This window comes from Rattus rattus, chromosome 4 (assembly GCF_011064425.1).
Source record: "Rattus rattus isolate New Zealand chromosome 4, Rrattus_CSIRO_v1, whole genome shotgun sequence".
Lineage (NCBI taxonomy): Eukaryota > Metazoa > Chordata > Mammalia > Rodentia > Muridae > Rattus > Rattus rattus.
Genome location: NC_046157.1, coordinates 2,190,316 through 2,207,737, shown reverse-complemented (window position 1 = coordinate 2,207,737; position 17,422 = coordinate 2,190,316). Strand labels below are relative to the sequence as shown.

General features: G+C 49.8%; 1 protein-coding gene across 1 annotated transcript in view; it reads right to left on the bottom strand.

Annotated features, from left to right (window-relative positions):
* Nucleotides 1-17,422, bottom strand: part of Ppm1f (protein phosphatase, Mg2+/Mn2+ dependent 1F) — a 30,797-nt gene that overhangs the window by 11,492 nt on the left and 1,883 nt on the right. Inside the window, exons 2-4 of the mRNA XM_032899829.1 lie at nucleotides 12,499-12,767; nucleotides 3,945-4,096; nucleotides 793-995 (exon numbers count right to left, since the gene is read on the bottom strand). Of these exons, the coding sequence (XP_032755720.1) occupies nucleotides 793-995; nucleotides 3,945-4,096; nucleotides 12,499-12,701 (558 nt within the window). The 5' untranslated portion in view covers nucleotides 12,702-12,767. The remainder of the gene's footprint in view (nucleotides 1-792; nucleotides 996-3,944; nucleotides 4,097-12,498; nucleotides 12,768-17,422) is intronic.

Sequence of the window (17,422 nt, the reverse complement as noted above, 5' to 3'; positions counted from 1 at the left end):
ATGGCTGCAGAGTTCGTCCACATAATTCATGTAGTGGACACCTAATCCCCACAGTATGTAAGAGTGATCTTTGGGAGATAACTGGCATCAATCCACTTGGGGACGAACGGGGAAATAATTTTTCTCCTTGGGAAACTTGATCTGTCTTGCTGTGTGGTGGCCTGTAGTACTCTGGTGTTCTGCAGAGTTCCTCATCAGCATGAAGGCTACCTTTAGATGCAGCGCACATTTTTAATAAATGACCCGGTCTCAGGTATCCTATTAAACAATAAAGCAGACCCAAGACAGGTAGGGTCTGGAGGAACTGGCACAGCCCTTACCGTTAGACAAGCCAAACTAGCTCACCTACTACAGGCATGGCCACTTGGGAAAGGACAGCCCGTGGAGCCTGAATTCACCAGCTCCTCCCGGATACTGCAGACATAACCCAAGGTGAGATGTATCAGGAGGTGTCTGCTGTTGGAGGCTTAGCAATTCAAGTCTGAACCTAGCATCTAGCCTCTTTATAAAAAAAAAAAAAAAAAAAAAAAGAAGGCCAACTGTTGTCTTTGTTTAGTCTTTGGCTGTGGAGAGCAGTGTGCCTGGGAGCTTGGCCTAAAGGTGCTGGTATTACTAGTTAGCCTCTGGGGCTCCCCAGGTGGGACTCCTAAGACAGCAGCTTCTCAGTGTGTGCCCAGGCGTAGCCTTGGCCGGCAGCTCTCTCAGCACTCATGACCCTCCACCTTTTGCAGCCCACTCCCCGCTGAGCTCCCCTACACTGCCTGTTCTGGGTTCTGCAGGGGCAACACTCACAGACAAGCCGAAGAGGTGGTTGAAAGCAGGAAGGGACACGTGTCGATCCTCCATCTTGCGTCGTGTGTTCCGGATGGCATGGATAGAGACCAGCCACTTGCGCTGAGGGGCCTGGGCAGTCAGTGGCACCCGTTTCTGCCGCTGGCTGCATACTTCCCAAAGACAGTTAAAGAAGCTCCGGGACAGGCCTTTGGCATCCAGTACTGATGGGCATGATGGAGAATTGTTAGCCAAAAAGTAAAACCACGCAGTTGAGGCTCAGCTACTCTCCTATACTCCTTTCCTGCCATGTCCCTAGGTTTTAAATGGCCCCTCCCAACAGCCTATACGGGGCCCACTAGTCAGCCACCTCACTTCCCAGGGCATGCTCATGCTCATGCTCAGCACACGGACATATGACTATGCAAGAAAGTCTGTTGTCAGTGACTGAACGTGTCTGTAATACTACAGGTCCAATGGCAGAGGAATAAGTGAATTCTGACTTAAGCGGCTACTAAAAATAACTTTCCCAACTACACACAACTACTATCCTCTAAGCCAGGAACTGTACTCTTGGGCATGACTCCTAGAAAATGAGGGCTGTTCCTATAAGAACAGTGCATGAGTCATAGCAGCTACATCTGCAAAAGCCCAAATCTGACCTGCTCAGATTCCAACCCATAATGGCTCAGCAGTTAGAGCCTAGGTGAGGGTCCAGCAGCAGAACTGAGTGGAGTGGCCAGGTCCATCTCCAGGGAATCACGTCACATGGAACACTGACCCCAGATGTCAGCTGTGCCACTCCACTGATAGGCCCTTTAGAAATGATGAAGACTAGTCCCTGCTGGGAGTTACGAACTGGCTACAGCAGGGGAGGGCAGTTAGTGGCCTGTGGGAGGGAAATGTAGAATCCTTGCAATAGGACGCTGGCTTGTGTCTGACCATATTCAGATCTTGTATGTGACACACTCTTACAGTTTTGTATGATGTTCCTAGGAGGAAGCAGGGTTGTGCATATGCAGTTGGGGTATCTCTGTGTTATTTCTCATAATTGACTGCATTCACACTTATTGTATGAATACATTTAAAAGACGGAACAGACTAGAACAACGCCAACCTCCCAGACCCTGACCACAGAGTTCAAGCATCAAAGGCCACAGCAGAGGGACATGGAGAATTGGGGGAAGTGTGCTTTGTCAGAAGTATGCTAGGGAAGAAGCCGGAGAAGGGGAAGAAGGCCAGAGGGAGCCACAGGAGGAAAGCAATGAGCAGGGAGAAGGGTGAGTCCAACTAGACTCCTCCGTCAAGGTTGGGGGTAAGACATCCATCTGGTTGGGGACTGTTAGCGACAGCTGTGGGAGTGACAGGTCGAGGAGCTGGAGAACTGACTTTGTTAGGCCCAACTTAGGGATCACAGCTCTAAATGTGACCCAGTGCAACCCCTGATGAACTCAAGTGCCCCGCGTCTAAGCCAGTCTCCAGCCATATGACTTCTCAGGTCTCTCACTCTTTCTCTGTACACAGACAGACTCTATGACTGCCTGGAGGGCTACTGTGGTCTCCTTTTTGCTCCTGGAGGTTGCTGGTGTTTAGGAAACGTTGAGCATGGCTGGGCCTCCTGGCCTGAGCGGTCTCCTTTTTAGCCTTTGGTTACACTGCTGTTTCTAGCAATAGGTTTAGACTTGAATTTTGCTCAAGCAAAGAGTGTGCAATTAAAAATGGAGACGGCAAGCCCTGTGGTAATGCCCAGCCTCAGGCTCTTGGAGTCCTACCCTGATTTTCTGGCCAAGGGCTTATAGTCCTGGGCCTCAAGAACTGCTTGGGAGGTCTAGCTTCACAACCGCCACAGGAAGTTGCTGGCAGCTGGGTAGGAGGTGCTTTACACATCTCTCCCTGTTGCAATAAGCCTCAAAGAATGTGCTGATACATCTAGGTAAGAACAGCCTGCAAACTACAGGCTTGCTCAAGGCGACTCGCTGGGCCTGCACGCAGCTCTGAGACCAGCAGGGAAGGTGGGGAAGGCACAAATGCCTGTGTGTAAGGCCTGGCTTGTCAGCTGCAATTCTCCTTGCCACCAGCAGGTGATACTGTCTCCTGCCAGGAGGGATATGGTGGGGCCCTGTGGCAGCTGCTACCAGACTGGGCGCCTGCTGGCTTTTACAGAACAATGGCCGCCTGTCTTTATGGAGAGTTGTTTCCTAGGTAGGGGGCAAGGCCATGCTGGCATGAAGGCTGGCAGGGAGCCGCGGGAGGGGCCAGACATGGGGGTGAGGAGGATGGCTGGTAGGCTGTAGTAGTTTTCTTTTTTCTCCTACCGTGTTCTTTGTCTTTCTACATAGCCCTGATGCTGAACAAAGGGAGACTCCCTCTACTGGGGCCTGGGAAACACGGCCGCCCCCATTCTGCGTGAACAACCCTGCCGCTGCCTCTTCCTTCCCGGTAATTTGGTACCTCGGCAAAAGAGAACGAAAGAGAGTCGTGCAGAGTAAGAGCCCATATTTTATAAGCGAATTCTCGAGTCAATCGGTCTTGGGGCCTCTTGGCATTTGCTCCCAGTTCCTGGGTTGCTCTGGTTGTGGTGTACCACTGTAGGGCCCAACCTACTGATGGCTGCTGCTCCAGCAGCAGTGGACACTGCTTCCATTTTAGCCACCTTATGATTATGGGATCACTGACATCTAATGATCCCAAATAAGGGAAGTCAAGGCAGGGGACCTAGACAACAGCTGTCCCCCCTCTATGGGTGGACACGCCACTTTGCTGAGGGCCTCATGTTAGTGAGGTTGGCTACGTGGCTTTGAGCCAACACCCTGCACTCCTCATGTGTAAAGCAGGACAGGCACCACTCATTTCTAAGTGCTCTGAACACAAAGCTGTCTCCCTGGCCAGTTCTGGCCCAGGCCCTGGTCAGTCACTGCAGGTTTTCTGTGGCTCCTCATGCTTTCACCGTACTCTGACGCTGCTGTCTGGACGCCACCCCTGGCACTGACCTTCAGTGTCGATCTGAGTTTGTCTCTTGCTAAAGAATCCCAGAGCCGGGGCTGGGGATTTAGCTCAGTGGTAGAGCGCTTACCTAGGAAGCACAAGGCCCTGGGTTCGGTCCCCAGCTCCGAAAAAAAGAACCAAAAAAAAAAAAAAAAAAAAAATCCCAGAGCCCCATGGGGGGAACTTACGGGTCGTGAGGACTCTCTCTTCCTCCTCCTCCTCCTCCTCCTCCTCCTCTTCCTCTTGTTCAGGCAACCTCTTAAATTCAGAGAGGTCTGTCTGAAGCAGCTGGGAAATTGCCTCGTGGGTCACAGCCGCAGCAAATGTTGGGGGTGCATTCCTAAGGAGAAGACATGAGAGGTGAGGCTGGAGCAGCTCCTGGCATCCTCCATCTTGGACATGGAGATGACGGCTCATACCCTCTTGTCAGTGTCATTACCAGCAGGCCATCTCTGTCTCCAGGGACCTGGATATTTACACAACGCCACAGGCACACCATCTGCTGGGATGTGTTGGGAAGGAATCCTTGGGGCATGTGAACTCACTGGCCAGGAACCTATCCTGATGTTCAAGCTGGTGACCTCTGGGACCAGGGCATGGTAAGGGCTGAACTGTATCCCCCAATTTATACGCTGAGGTTACTGTCTCAGATGCGACCATTCTTGTAAGCTGGTTCAATGTGGACAGCACTAGTAAAGATGGGATTACGGTTGAGTAGGATGGACTCCTGCTTCGGGATGGCTGGCTTGTGAAGAGGTGTAAATACAGACATAGAGACACACGAGGGCAGCCATGGAGCTATACGATGGGACGAAGGGGTGAACCCACACACCAAGGAATGCCCATGCCAACTACCAGGAGGGCTCAGCCCAAGGACACTTTCACCTCCATGTGGCTTCTATCCTGTGAGACAAGGATGATTATCATTAAGGTCTGGTGTGTGTGCTTTGGGATGACAGCCCCAGGAAAATGGGGCCTAGTGATGTCTTCTGATAGGAGGTCCTTAGTCTCCAAGCTGCTGGGTTTGTGGAGAAGGGGGTGAGGGGTAGCCAGGCTGTGGGCACAAGGAGCTCTGGTCTGTTTTAAGGAGAGATATGACAGTGTCGGATTGAGTTCTTAGATCTCTTTGAGCTTGTGGAGGACAGGTGGATGGTGAATGCTAGTGACAACAGTCTAGAGAGGCCAGACCAGGCCTAGGGGCTGGGCGGGGAGCCTTGCTGTTAGAAAGGGACAGAGCAGAACAGTGTTGGGAATTGATCAAGAGTGAGAGTGGGTCAAATGGAAGGACAGAGGCTCAAACTGAATCCGAGCAGTTGGATTGAGGGGGAGCGGTAGCCTCACGTCTGAGCCCAGCTAGGACAGGGAGCCAGGTTCTGTTTCCACAGGCTCTGAGGAGTCCAGGAGACCTGGAGAGCTGTGAGAACACAGTCTGGCGGGAGAAAGAGCCGCAGGTGGAATGAAGGCCTGGAGGCCCAGTTCCAGGAAGAGTGGACGAAGTGGGGAACAGTGAGGTAGGTTTCACACGGAGGGAAGGAGACTGTTCTGGAGTCCGGAAGGGCACGAAGAGCATAGAAGGGTGAAAAGAACTTTACCTCATGCTAACAGCAGTCGGGAGAGAGGAAATGTCAGTCTCCCGCTGGGGCCTTGGGCAGGTAGCACTGCAAAGTGGGACAAGTGACCGAACGAGAGGAGTGCGGGAGAAAGGCAAGTCTGCTGTAGCCAAGGTGGGCAGTGAAGACAGTGAACTGATGACATACTCTCCACAGGGCTCTGAACCTGAGGGATCCTGCTTAAAACTGAAGCCCCAAGTCTCTGGGCAGACGGGGTCACTGTTCTTGGGGCCTCAAATGCATCTAGGATGCATCTCAACCCTAGAATCTGTCTTCATGTCTAGTGGGAGATCCTTGAAGCTAGAATATGTGCTCTTGTCCCATGTGCCTGTGGAAGGGCATTTGGTCGAGTCTTCACAGCTGACTTTAAAAAAACAAAACAAAACAAAAAAATGAACCAGGGTTTCACTTGGTAGCTAAGGCTGGCTTTGAAATAGCTAAATAGCTAAATACCCCAGGTTGGCCTCAAACTTGTAAATCAACTCCTGACTTATTCATATGGGATTATAGTTGTGAACCAGTCTGCCTGGCTTCTTTTATGTTTCTCTTTCTCTTCCTGTGTATATGTGTAAATGTGTGTATGTATAAATACGCATGTGTGTGTGTGTGTGTGTGTGTGTGTGTTCATCTGTGTGTGTTCACATGGATACCTGTGAGAGCAGAGACCAGAGGAAGATATTAGATGTCCTGCTCTATGGTTCTCTATTGGATTCCCTTGAGACAGGGTCACTCATTGAATCTAAAAACTTGCCATTTGGGCTAGGCTGGCTGGCCACTGAGCTCATGGGGTTTGCCTGTCTTTATCTCCAAATGTCAGGGTTACAGGCTCAGGCAGACATGTTCAGCTTTTACAGAGTTGCTGAATTTAGGTTTTCATGTTTGCACAACAAATGCTCTCCTACCCACTGAACCATGCATCTCCATAGGCTCCTCACCTTTAAAACAAACAAACACCCCCCCCAAAAAAAACAGTGTTCTTGTGTTGCCCAGGCTAGCCTCAAGTTTGCTATGTAGCCAAGGCTGACACCCCCCCCCCCCGCCTCCAACTCTTAATTTTCTCTGCTTATTCGGGCAGAGTGCTAAGGGTTACAGTCACGCACCACCACGCTAGGCTAACACTTGAGCTTTAATGAGAACAATGACCTTCTAAGAGCCTGGTTGATGAGTCACATCCTAAGGGGACAGGCCATCTACTGATGGCCTTTGGTTTTAGAGAACTGGGAACTGACTAGAGACTCCTGCAGGCAAGCCTGTCACTGTCTCAGCTTTCTTTTTACTTTCTGAGCCACTCAGGCTGGCCTTTCATTTATCCTGGATCCCAGGCAGGCCAGAGCCTTCAATCCCTCTGCATCAACCACTTGAGTAGCTGAGATTATAGGCGCTGCTACTGACAGCCTGTGGAACTGTGCAATCGGCTGACTTTTTCAAGAGAGAGAGTGACTTAGGGAGAGGCCTCTGGACGAGGCTTTGGAACAGCAGCTGAAGGGGGGTGCAGCTCAGCGTCAAGGCCTAGCCTGCATCTCTAGCACACCCCTGCCATATCCCTAGACCCAAATAAAGAACAGTACATTGTGAGTAAGCCAAGAACAAGTTCCCCACTTTGCGGCATTTCCTGCCAGGCACTGGTTTTTCCGTTTAGGGGCAGGAAAAGGATACCTGCTCATTTGTGCTGATGAGGTCATGCTTAAGCTTTTTGTCCGCTGGCTGCTTCTGCAGTTGGGAGCGGGGAGGCGGCTTCCCCCTGCAGAGATACAGACAATGCCTGGCCTCCAGCCATCGGCATTTCCTTCCTGGACAAGGCCTCTGCCTTACTGCAGGGACCCACCCATGGATGTGTCTGGAAGCCCTCAGTCCTGTCATCACATCGAGAATGTCAGTCTTGATCCTGGTTGTGAGAGTGAGGCTCTTAAACTTGCCTAGAGGATGCTGTACCCAGGAAGTGACCTCCTCAAGGGTTGCTAGGCACCTGCACCATAACAGGAGATGACACCACATCTAGATAATTACAATTTAAGTTTTATATTTTGCTCAGGGACCTATAGATGTGCCAATGAAATCAAAATAAATGGAGAAGAAAGGAAAAGGAGTGGGTAGAGCCAAGAGGTCTGACTTCTAGATGGTTTCAGAGGAGACACCAGTGAAAAGTCTGAACAAAGCCAGGGAACAGTATAGCAGAAGCCCTTTACACCCACCACTCTAGATGGGCTGTGGGGACAAGAGCAAAGCATGAGGGTGTGCAAGGCACAAGATGACTGTGTGTGTACATGCGTGCACATGACTGAGTGTGAATGCCTGGGAGCGGCTGCACATGATACAGATTATCCTGAGGCTCACACAGGTAATGACCACACACACCATGTCCACACCACAGGTAATGACCACACACACCATGTCCGCACCACAGGTAATGACCACACGCACCATGTCCGCACCACAGGTAATGACCACACACACCATGTCCGCACCACAGGTAATGACCACACACACCATGTCCGCACCACAGGTAATGACCGCACACACCATGTCCACACCACAGGTAATGACCGCACACACCATGTCCACACCACAGGTAATGACCGCACACACCATGTCCACACCACAGGTAATGACCACACACACCATGTCCACACCACAGGTAATGACCACACACACCACGTCCACACCACAGGTAATGACCACACCTGCGTCCACACCACAGAATGATCACACACCATGTCACACCACAGGTGTGACCCACACACCATGTCCACACCACAGGTAATGACCGCACACACCATGTCCACACCACAGGTAATGACCACACACACCATGTCCACACCACAGGTAATGACCGCACACACCATGTCCACACCACAGGTAATGACCGCACACACCATGTCCACACCACAGGTAATGACCACACACACCACGTCCACACCACAGGTAATGACCGCACACCATGTCCACACCACAGGTAATGACCGACACACCATGTCCACACCACAGGTATGACCCGCACACACCACGTCCGCCACAGGTAATGACCACACACACCGTCCACACCACAGGTAATGACCACACACACCACGTCCACACCACAGGTAATGACCACACACACCACGTCCACACCATAGGTAATGACCGCACACACCATGTCCACACCACAGGTAATGACCGCACACACCATGTCCACACCACAGGTAATGACCACACACACCATGTCCACACCACAGGTAATGACCGCACACACCATGTACATACACAGGAGAAATGCTAGACAGGAACGAAAATCCATTGGGACAGTTGAAAAATACATTCAGTATAATACTGTGTGAATCCCCCCATCCCCCAAGACAGGGTTTCTCTGTGTAGCCCTGCCTGTTCTGTCCTGGAATTCACTCTATAAACCCGGCTGGCTTCAAACAGAGCCTCTGCCTCTCAAGTTCTGGGATTAAAGGCATGCATCGCCACGCCGGGCCTTGTACTGAATTTTTCATTTGTTTGTTTGTTTTTGTTTTTTGAGACAGGGCTTCTCTGTACATCCCTGGTTGTTCTGAAACTCACACTATAGACCAGGCTGGCTTTGAACTCACAGATCCACCTGCCTCTGCTTCCTGAATGCTGGGATTAAAGGCGTGTGCTGCCATGCTGGCTTGTACATTTTCATGGCACACTTATGGTTTGTTTAGTGGTCCCTGGGGTTCTGGGCCATCCTGTCCATTTTCTTTCCTTTTTTAATTGAAAAATAAATTTTTATACAATATTCTGACCCTGGTTTCCACTTCCCAATCTCCTCCCCATTCATTCAATTCCACTGCTTTTCTCTCTCTCTAGAAACAAGTAGGCCAATAAAAACAAATAAAACAACATTTAAAGATTAAAAGATGCCCGTATAAAGCAATATGAGACAAAAAGATCTTCAAAAATACCATTGTGTTGGCCATCTATAATTGGGCCTGGGACCCACCTGTAAGTGTGGTTCATATACCCAGAGAGACTCCGTCAGTGAAATCTAATTTTTCTTTGCAAGTGGTTGTCAACTGAGAAATTCTTGGTTAGGGAGAGGAGCCTGTGACCACTTCCTCCTTGCAGTGCTGGGACCTCATCTGGCTTGAACCTGTGTAGGCCCTGTGCATGCTGCCCCAGTCTCTGTGGGTTCATATGTGCCCAGTCCTGCTGTGTCTGGAAGACACTTCCATGGTGTTATCCATCGTCTCTGGCCCACCCAGTGTTGAATATAGGCTTTTGCCCATCATTGACCACCAGTGTGTACCTCAAATGAACCCTGGTCCTTCCTTTATCATGTGCAACTCTGTGGACCTGGGGCTCTGCGTTCTACCCTCATCCCTGCGAGTAAACATCATTCCTGCTCAGCCCAGCTCTGGGCAGGCTACCTGCTGTTGCTGGCGGCTGTCAATGCCTTACACCCCACCCCCTTCCCATTTCCCCAGGAAAGTCCTTCCTTTGGACTGCTTATACCTGGGAACCTATGCCATAGCTTAGAAGCCCTGCAATGCCCTAGGATTTAGGGACTGATTCCTAGCCTAGGCCATGTGTCCTTGCCATCCCAGCAGGTGCCTTTCCCTGTCAGCCTTTTCCCTCCTACTGCAGCCCTTCTGGGCATGATTTTGAGCCATGCGGGACAACACCCTTTGTCATATGTGTTAGATCCAGCAGCTGCTTTCTCCTGCTCCCTCTACTTTTAGGAAGGCAGAATTTAGGAGACTTACCCTCACTTCCTGTACTCAAGGCTTCTGACCATGAAAGAGTCAGCTTTTTCCCAACCTGAGAATAAGTTACTTTATACCTCCTGTCTTCAAAAATATTTTCCTCAAATCAACTAGCAGCACCATATTCATACAGCACTATCACAGAGCAATCTCCCGAGCCGGTGGGGCCCGGGTGCATGTGGTTCTGACACAGACTGCCTGTGAGCTTTTACTGTGCTAGGATCCTAGCAACTCCTGCTGGGTGGGAGGGGGAGTTGGCACCAAGGGGGTGAAGAAAGTACACACTCAGGTGACACTGGGGTGACCATGTGCCGAGGCTGGATGTGGTTCTAACTGTGAGGTATCTGCATAAGAGTCATGGAGAATGCTGAGACTAAGAGTCAGGGCTTATGCCTTAGTGAATGGCTAGGTTTGTGCAGATGACCCTGAGAGCCCGAAAGCCCTCTGGCTTCCATGAGCTTAGCCTACCCCCCTTGACTAACAACAGCTTGAGTGCAGAGGGCAGAGATCAGAGACAGATCTGACCTCCACTGTCTTTCATCGCACTCAACTTCTGGACTGGATAAATAAATGAGCCACAAGGCCAGCATATCTCTTCTGAACAGGGTCAGTCCAGGAGAGAGCCTGGAGCCCCCTCGCAGACCTGCCTTTCTTCTTTCTCACAGTATGCGTGTGGCTAGTTAGACCAGGCACTTCTCTGCCTGGGAACCCTTCATCTGGAATGGGACAGTGTCGGCTGCCCATTGTCAGAACTTGGAGAGCCATCTGGCCTGGTATTATCCAACTATGAAGGTAATCTCATGACCCATTTACCTCTGCCTACAAAATGGGTAGAAACAGGATTTCCGGCTGAACACCTAGACTGGGCTCAACTGTTGACCCCCTCAACAAAAGCCATGAAAAGCTGGTTCCAGAATGTGACTCATAAGTGCATTTACAGTAAAGTGCAGTCACTCTGTGGAAGGGCAGCCTCTAGCTCATATCTATCACGACTAACATCCTTCAAGGAAGGAGATCAAAAAGAAAAAAATAGCTCAATCAGTAAATCACTTTTTTTTTTTTTTTGCAATCATGAAGACATGAGCTTAGATCCCCAAAAGCCATGTAAAAATCTGAGTACAAGGGTGCACGTCTGCAATCTCGATGATGGTGAGACGGGAGGCAGTGACATGGATAGCCCTAGGAACTCAAGGCCAACTACCTTGGCCTGCATGGTGAAGGTCCAGGCCAATGGGGGACAGTTTTAAACAAAAGGTGAGCTGATACCCAAGATTCTCCTCCGGTCTGTGTGAATGCTGTGCATACCCACACACAGTAAATTGAAAGGGAAGTGATGCTGCACAGAGGGAGAAGACTCACCAGAGATGTGAGTGGGAAAGCCAAGCAACGCTAAGCAGTCACCACCAGAGACAGGCCTAGAACACCACCAGCCCCTGTGGCCTTTGACAAACTGAGGCCTTGTTCATAGCTTGATTTCATAAGGAATTTCTGGCCTTTAGACCTGTCAAGGGATAACTTTGTTTCTGCTGTCTAGACTGCAATACTTGGCTACATGGCCACAGAACATCTACAGAGAAGCATCCTTATCTCGAAGTTACACTTTCCCTTACTGCAATTACTTTAAACGATATGTTAAAACACTTCACTGGAAACTGTATGGGCTGGATAGGTGGCTCAGTAGTTAAGAGCACTTGCTGTTCCTCTAAAGGACTTGGGTTCTGTACCCAGCACCTACAGGGTGGCTTGCAAACTGTAGGCAGGCAAGTGGTACGCGTCCAAATAATCAGGCAAAATGCTCATGCACGCACAATGAAGTAAGTAAAAGAAAAAAAAAAGCCCAACTGCAGAAATAAGAAATAAATAACTTTGGAATTATGCACTATTCTGAGATTCTGAGTAGCATGATGGGAACTTAGCCATGTGCTTGTCTCATGGGGACCAGTAATCATGTCTTTCCAGTGCACCTGTCCACTAGTCACTTAGCCACTGTCTTAGTGTCCAAAAGAACCTTACTTTATTTAGGTTAATAGCCACAAAACACAGGAGTAGGATGTTGCATACGGATGGTGAAGAGAGGGCATAAAGTATTTCCTTTAAATGAGATAGTGGAAGTTCTCGACTTAATAAGGAAAGGAAACAAGAGAAACCCAAAAATACTCCCCTGCCCCAATGAGTCTTCTACCCGTAGAACCGAGAGACAAAAGAGGCGGCATGGCCTAGTGTTGCTGGGCATTTACTGAGGTGGAGACGGCACTGGATGACAGGGCTCATCGGTGTCTGAATTTTCAGGCTCTGCTGGAATGTAAGGGACGACCACGCCCTTCTCACGAGACTTAGGCAAGCTCCAAGTTGCACCTGATAGGCAATGCTGCATCCTGTCCCTGTCCATCAAGCTCCTCTCTTTTGAGGTAGCCCATGCCTACCTGCTGCCCAGGAAACCCATTGCCAGCTCCGTCAGCTCAGCCTCCACCTCTTCCTGGCTCAGGACTGTCCCTGGGACCTTCCATGGCAAAGGGCTCTCCGGGCTCAGTGGGGCTGGGAAGTCTTGGAGGAGTGTGTCCAGGAAACCTGGGATCTCGCTGTCACAGGCCATCTGGCTGCTGTTCTGTGGGGCTCCAGAGGCCATGCCCAGTGCATTCCGGGGGGCTTGCAGCTAGGCTGGGGTGAGATGGTCTTCAGTCAAGTCTTTACTCTGGGGAGAGATGGTAAGAGTTAGCAATATCGCAGGGTCGCAGCTTCTGTACGACATGGATTACACGTGTCCTGCCTTATTTGTCTCTAACCAGCAAAATGAGGCAGGTACCTCAACAACCCCTGGGCTTCACCGTTCAGGGAACACACTTAGTGGAGTGGTAATCCCATTTAAAGCAAACGTGGGTTCAAGTGGGGAAAGTCGAACGCCCAAGGAATAGCCTCGGGAGGTATCAGAAGCAGGCTGCAGACGCATCTCATAGAGGTGACAAAGGGAATGCATGTTCCCTGCAGAGTGGCGGCCATGACCAGAGGCAAGCAGGACAGCGACACCAGGACCAGGTCATCAAGGTAGGTAACAGGGCTTAGCAAAATCTCAGGATGCCAGCATGCCAACAACTGACCGGCTGGTAGAAAGTACACACGTGCACACACGCGCGCACACACCCCCCCACATACATTCATACATACATACATACACACACATATATATATGTGTGTGTGTGTATGTATGTTTATGTCTATATCTCCAGGCTATAGAGATGGTGGAAAAAAGAAGAGTCAATACACAGGGGCCGTCAGGGCAGTTATTTGGGAGACAAAGCAAATTAGGAGCAAGAAGGGCTTCCCAGGTGTGGTACTGGAAATGGAGCCCAGGGTCTCATCTGTCTTTCTTTCTTTTTTTTTTTTTTAAGATTTATTTATTATATATAAATACACTGTAACTCTCTTTAGACACACCAGAAGAGGGCATCAGATCCCATTACAGACGGTTGTGAGCCACCATGTGGTTGCTGGGATTTGAACTCAGGACCTCTGGAAGAGCAGTGAGTGCTCTTAACCACTGAGCCATCTCTCCAGCCCCTCACCTGTCTTTCTTTTATGACCTCCTTGCCCTCTCTGGTGTTGGAGTAAAGCTCCACTTCCCACTACGCCTGGGCAGATAACCTTCCTGCCGGTATCTGCTCACACAGGCTTGTCTTCGGCTGGTGCTTCTTGGCAGGGCTACCCCAGGCCTAGTGTGGCTGCCCACTCACTGTGGCCCCACAAGGATGTGGTACCTCTGAGGGCTCTACTTAATATCCTGGCTCAGGGACTTACATTAGGAAAGAGCCCGGTGTGTCTGCCACCAGAGGAAACGTATGGCACTCTTTAAGGTGACAAAATAGATCTGAGATTCTGAGCACCCCAAGTTCTAGGCAGGAGAACCTGGAGAGCAGCATCAGGAGTTCAACTTCCTCTGGAGGCCTTTCAGATTCTAACTACTAAACAAACCAGGCAGAAAGGAAGGTGAGACTTCTAGAATCAGTGTTAGAACAACCACGGATGGTGACTCCAAACTCTGCCAGAAGCAGGGGCTCAGATGTGAGACAGACAGATGAGGAAATCCTGGAGAACCAATGGGAATTCAATACGCTGCGGCAAAGGCTACTGTCACTTATGCTCACTAACTTCTAACAGGTGAAGTACAGAGAAATCGGGGGGACGGAGATGAAGGGCCTCTCTGTTGGCAAGCACAAGGCCCCGGGTTCAATTCCCAGCACCACATAAACCGGGTATGGTAATATACACTTGAGATCCTACGCGCGAGAGGTAGGGGCATGAGGATCAGAACTTCAAGACCATCCTGGGCTACATACAGAATCATGGGCCAACCTGGAACACATGAAACTCTTGTTTCATATGACACAAAACTAAACAAAACACAGAAAGAGAAGTAGATGAGGGAAGGGTCCCAGTATCATGTTAGTCAGTGGTACTCAGGGTGTAAAAGGAAAGGCATGCTGTGACACAAATACTGTCAACTTGACAGGCCCTACAATTACTGAAGGGACAAGCCATGTCTGTGAAGCATTCTCTGGGTTACATTAACTGAAGTGGGAAGGCCAACTGTGGGCGGCACCATCCTATCAGCTGGGGCCCCACACTAAATAATGGAAGGATACTAGCTGAGCCCGGAATTAGTTTCAGGTCTCCTGACTGTGGACACAGTGTGATCAGCTCCCTTCGCAAGATTATGTTGAGACCATGGCCTGTATTCCTTGAAACCAAAAACCAAAAATAAACCCTTCTTTCCTTAAATTGCTTTTGTCATGTTTTGTCTTTTGTTTGTTTGTTTTTGAGGTAGGTTTATAACCCCAGCATTCAGGAAGCAGAGGCAAGAGGGTTGCCACAAGTTTGAGGCCATTCTGGTCTACATGGCAACTGCCAAGTTAGACTCAGCTACAGGTAGAGATCTGGTGTCAAAAACCCACACATCCTCCAATACTGGACAGAGTGAAGGTCTGTAGTAGCCAGCCTCAGCTCATCCAGGAGAGTGATAAGGCGCAACTCTGTTTAAGGGACGGAGAGGTGATAGGTTTTCTGTGCTCTTGCAATCAGAGGGAACTGGAGATCACACAGCAGAATCAGAAAGAGGTGAATGAGAAGGCAGACTGCAGAGCGCTTCATGGTCAACTTTCCCGCCCACCACAGTCGCCTCTCCTCCTGCAGTGCTCACGGTCCCAGGACTTCCCTTTGTCTTGACTCTGCAGTGGGTTCTTTTTGGCTTCCTTTCCTTCAGATAACCTCTTTCCCCCTGGACCACTCTTAGAGGTGAAGGGGTTACCTTCTCCCAGTGTTCTTTTAATTTCTCTGGGTCATACTCAAAGTGTTAAAAGGAGCTTTGTAAATAAACAAAAATATATAGTACTTCTGATTGAAGGTTATGTTGCTGGAGCTAAAACTCATTGTCCACACTCACATTTAATTGCAAGTTAATAAAGCGTAGCCTGGGTTACAAAGACCAAGCAGGTTAAGAGTGTAAGTAAAGCAAAGAAAGAAAGAACAAGATGGGAACCAGGCAGATGCAGTCTACCCAAAGGTAAGATAGAAAAGAGGACTGAGACCCAGGCAAAGGACTGGGAGTTTGTACACGGGAAGAGCTGTAGAGCAGGAGACGGAGGTGGCATTAATTTCCGAGAGGACCAGGCCGTGTGTCACATCGTACCCTACCCACCGACTGCTCTAGCCTCTTGGTGTGCAGGAAAGGAAGTGTGAACAACGTGGAGCTGTTCCCAGGCATTTAGACATTTGTACCATGCACGCCCTAGAGGTACCAAAACCTTTGGCAGTGCTAACCGGGCTAACGTGAAGTTAGGACTGAAACCACGGCGAGAGGACAGCAGCATGCTCACACCCTAGAGTACAGAGAGCCCCGACTAGCAAAACCCTGCCCACGACATCACCCTAGCTGGCACTATCTCTGCTAGACATTTTAGAAGGCAGGTGACTCTTTGTAACCTTTGCCCTTGGGCTGCTTCCTGGAGCTGGATCCCTTCCCCACAGTCCACCTGTCCTCCTCGGAGGCTGGGTTCATCTTTGTACTGCAGTACTAGAGAAACTTGAACGTACCTGGCTGTACTGCTCTTACTGCTCAGTGCCTGTGCTCCAGGCTCAGGACCTGTTATGGGCCCCAAGGCTATCTGCACCATGCATGCTGAGTAGGCCTTGGTGTCAAGCACAGCGCAACACTGTACTCGTGGTCTTGTGCAAAGCTCTGCTTGCATCTGCTGGCCTACAGAGCCTGGGCTGTCTGTCCACTTGCACGAGAAAGGCAGTGTACTCAGGAGAAAGTCTGTCTGTTGTAACTACCCAGACTCACTTCACATTGTGTGGCTTGGGCCACAAGTGAAGAACCTGATCAGTTTTCCTTCTTTGGAGGTCTAGCAGAGGCATAGGAAAAGAGTAATATTCTTTTACCTTTTACCTTCCTTGCAATAAGCTCCTAAATACGATGCTTGTCTTTCCACGGTAGCAAAAACAATCCCACTCTGAAGCCTGGAGAAAGGATGTGATGGTGGCAGAAAGAACTGGTGAAGGGTGTGTCCCCACTAGGATTGCTGGATGGGAGAATGGTAGCTAGCTGGCTGACAGTCAGCTACACACAGTCTGGGAGAAGTAGAGGTGGGCAGAAGTGCTGGGCCTGGATCAGGAAAGCTGTTTGATTTTTTTTTTTTTCTTTTTTTCGGAGCTGGGGACCGAACCCAGGGCCTTGCGCTTGCTAGGCAAGCGCTCTACCACTGAGCTAAATCCCCAACCCCGAGCTGTTTGATTTTAATAGAGTCCCAGAGTTGCAAAGGACTCAGAAAGAGAGGGACGTGTGCATGAACGTGTGCAAGTCCCTAAGCATGGCTGCACTGCCTGGACTGGTTTGACCAAATTGACCCTTGGCTGGTTCCTCCTAGTTCTGGGCCTTGTGCCTCTCTATATGGTGAGCTGGCAGCTGCTTCTCTGAGTCTGAACTTGTGATCTTTGTGTCTTTTCCTTGACAGTGTTGGGATCCCATCTGGGGGGATGTGGTGCTGGAACTGGTCAAACATGCTAGGCAAGCAATCTATCAACAGAGCTTTATCCCCCTCACCTCTAGGACTCCTATTTCTCTATTTGTAACTAGCTTCTAGGAATAGTTCGGTGTAAATCCTTTCAGATCTTAACCAATCTTTTGCTACATACATGGAAAAGATTTTATTTATATTTATAAATGCTTACTGTAAATATCGTAGCAAAATATACGTTAAAAACTATCCCTTTAGCTTGGCATGGTGGTTCATGCCTCTAACCCTACCACTTGGGAGACTGAAGCAGGAGACTTGACATCAGTTTGGTGCTAGCCTG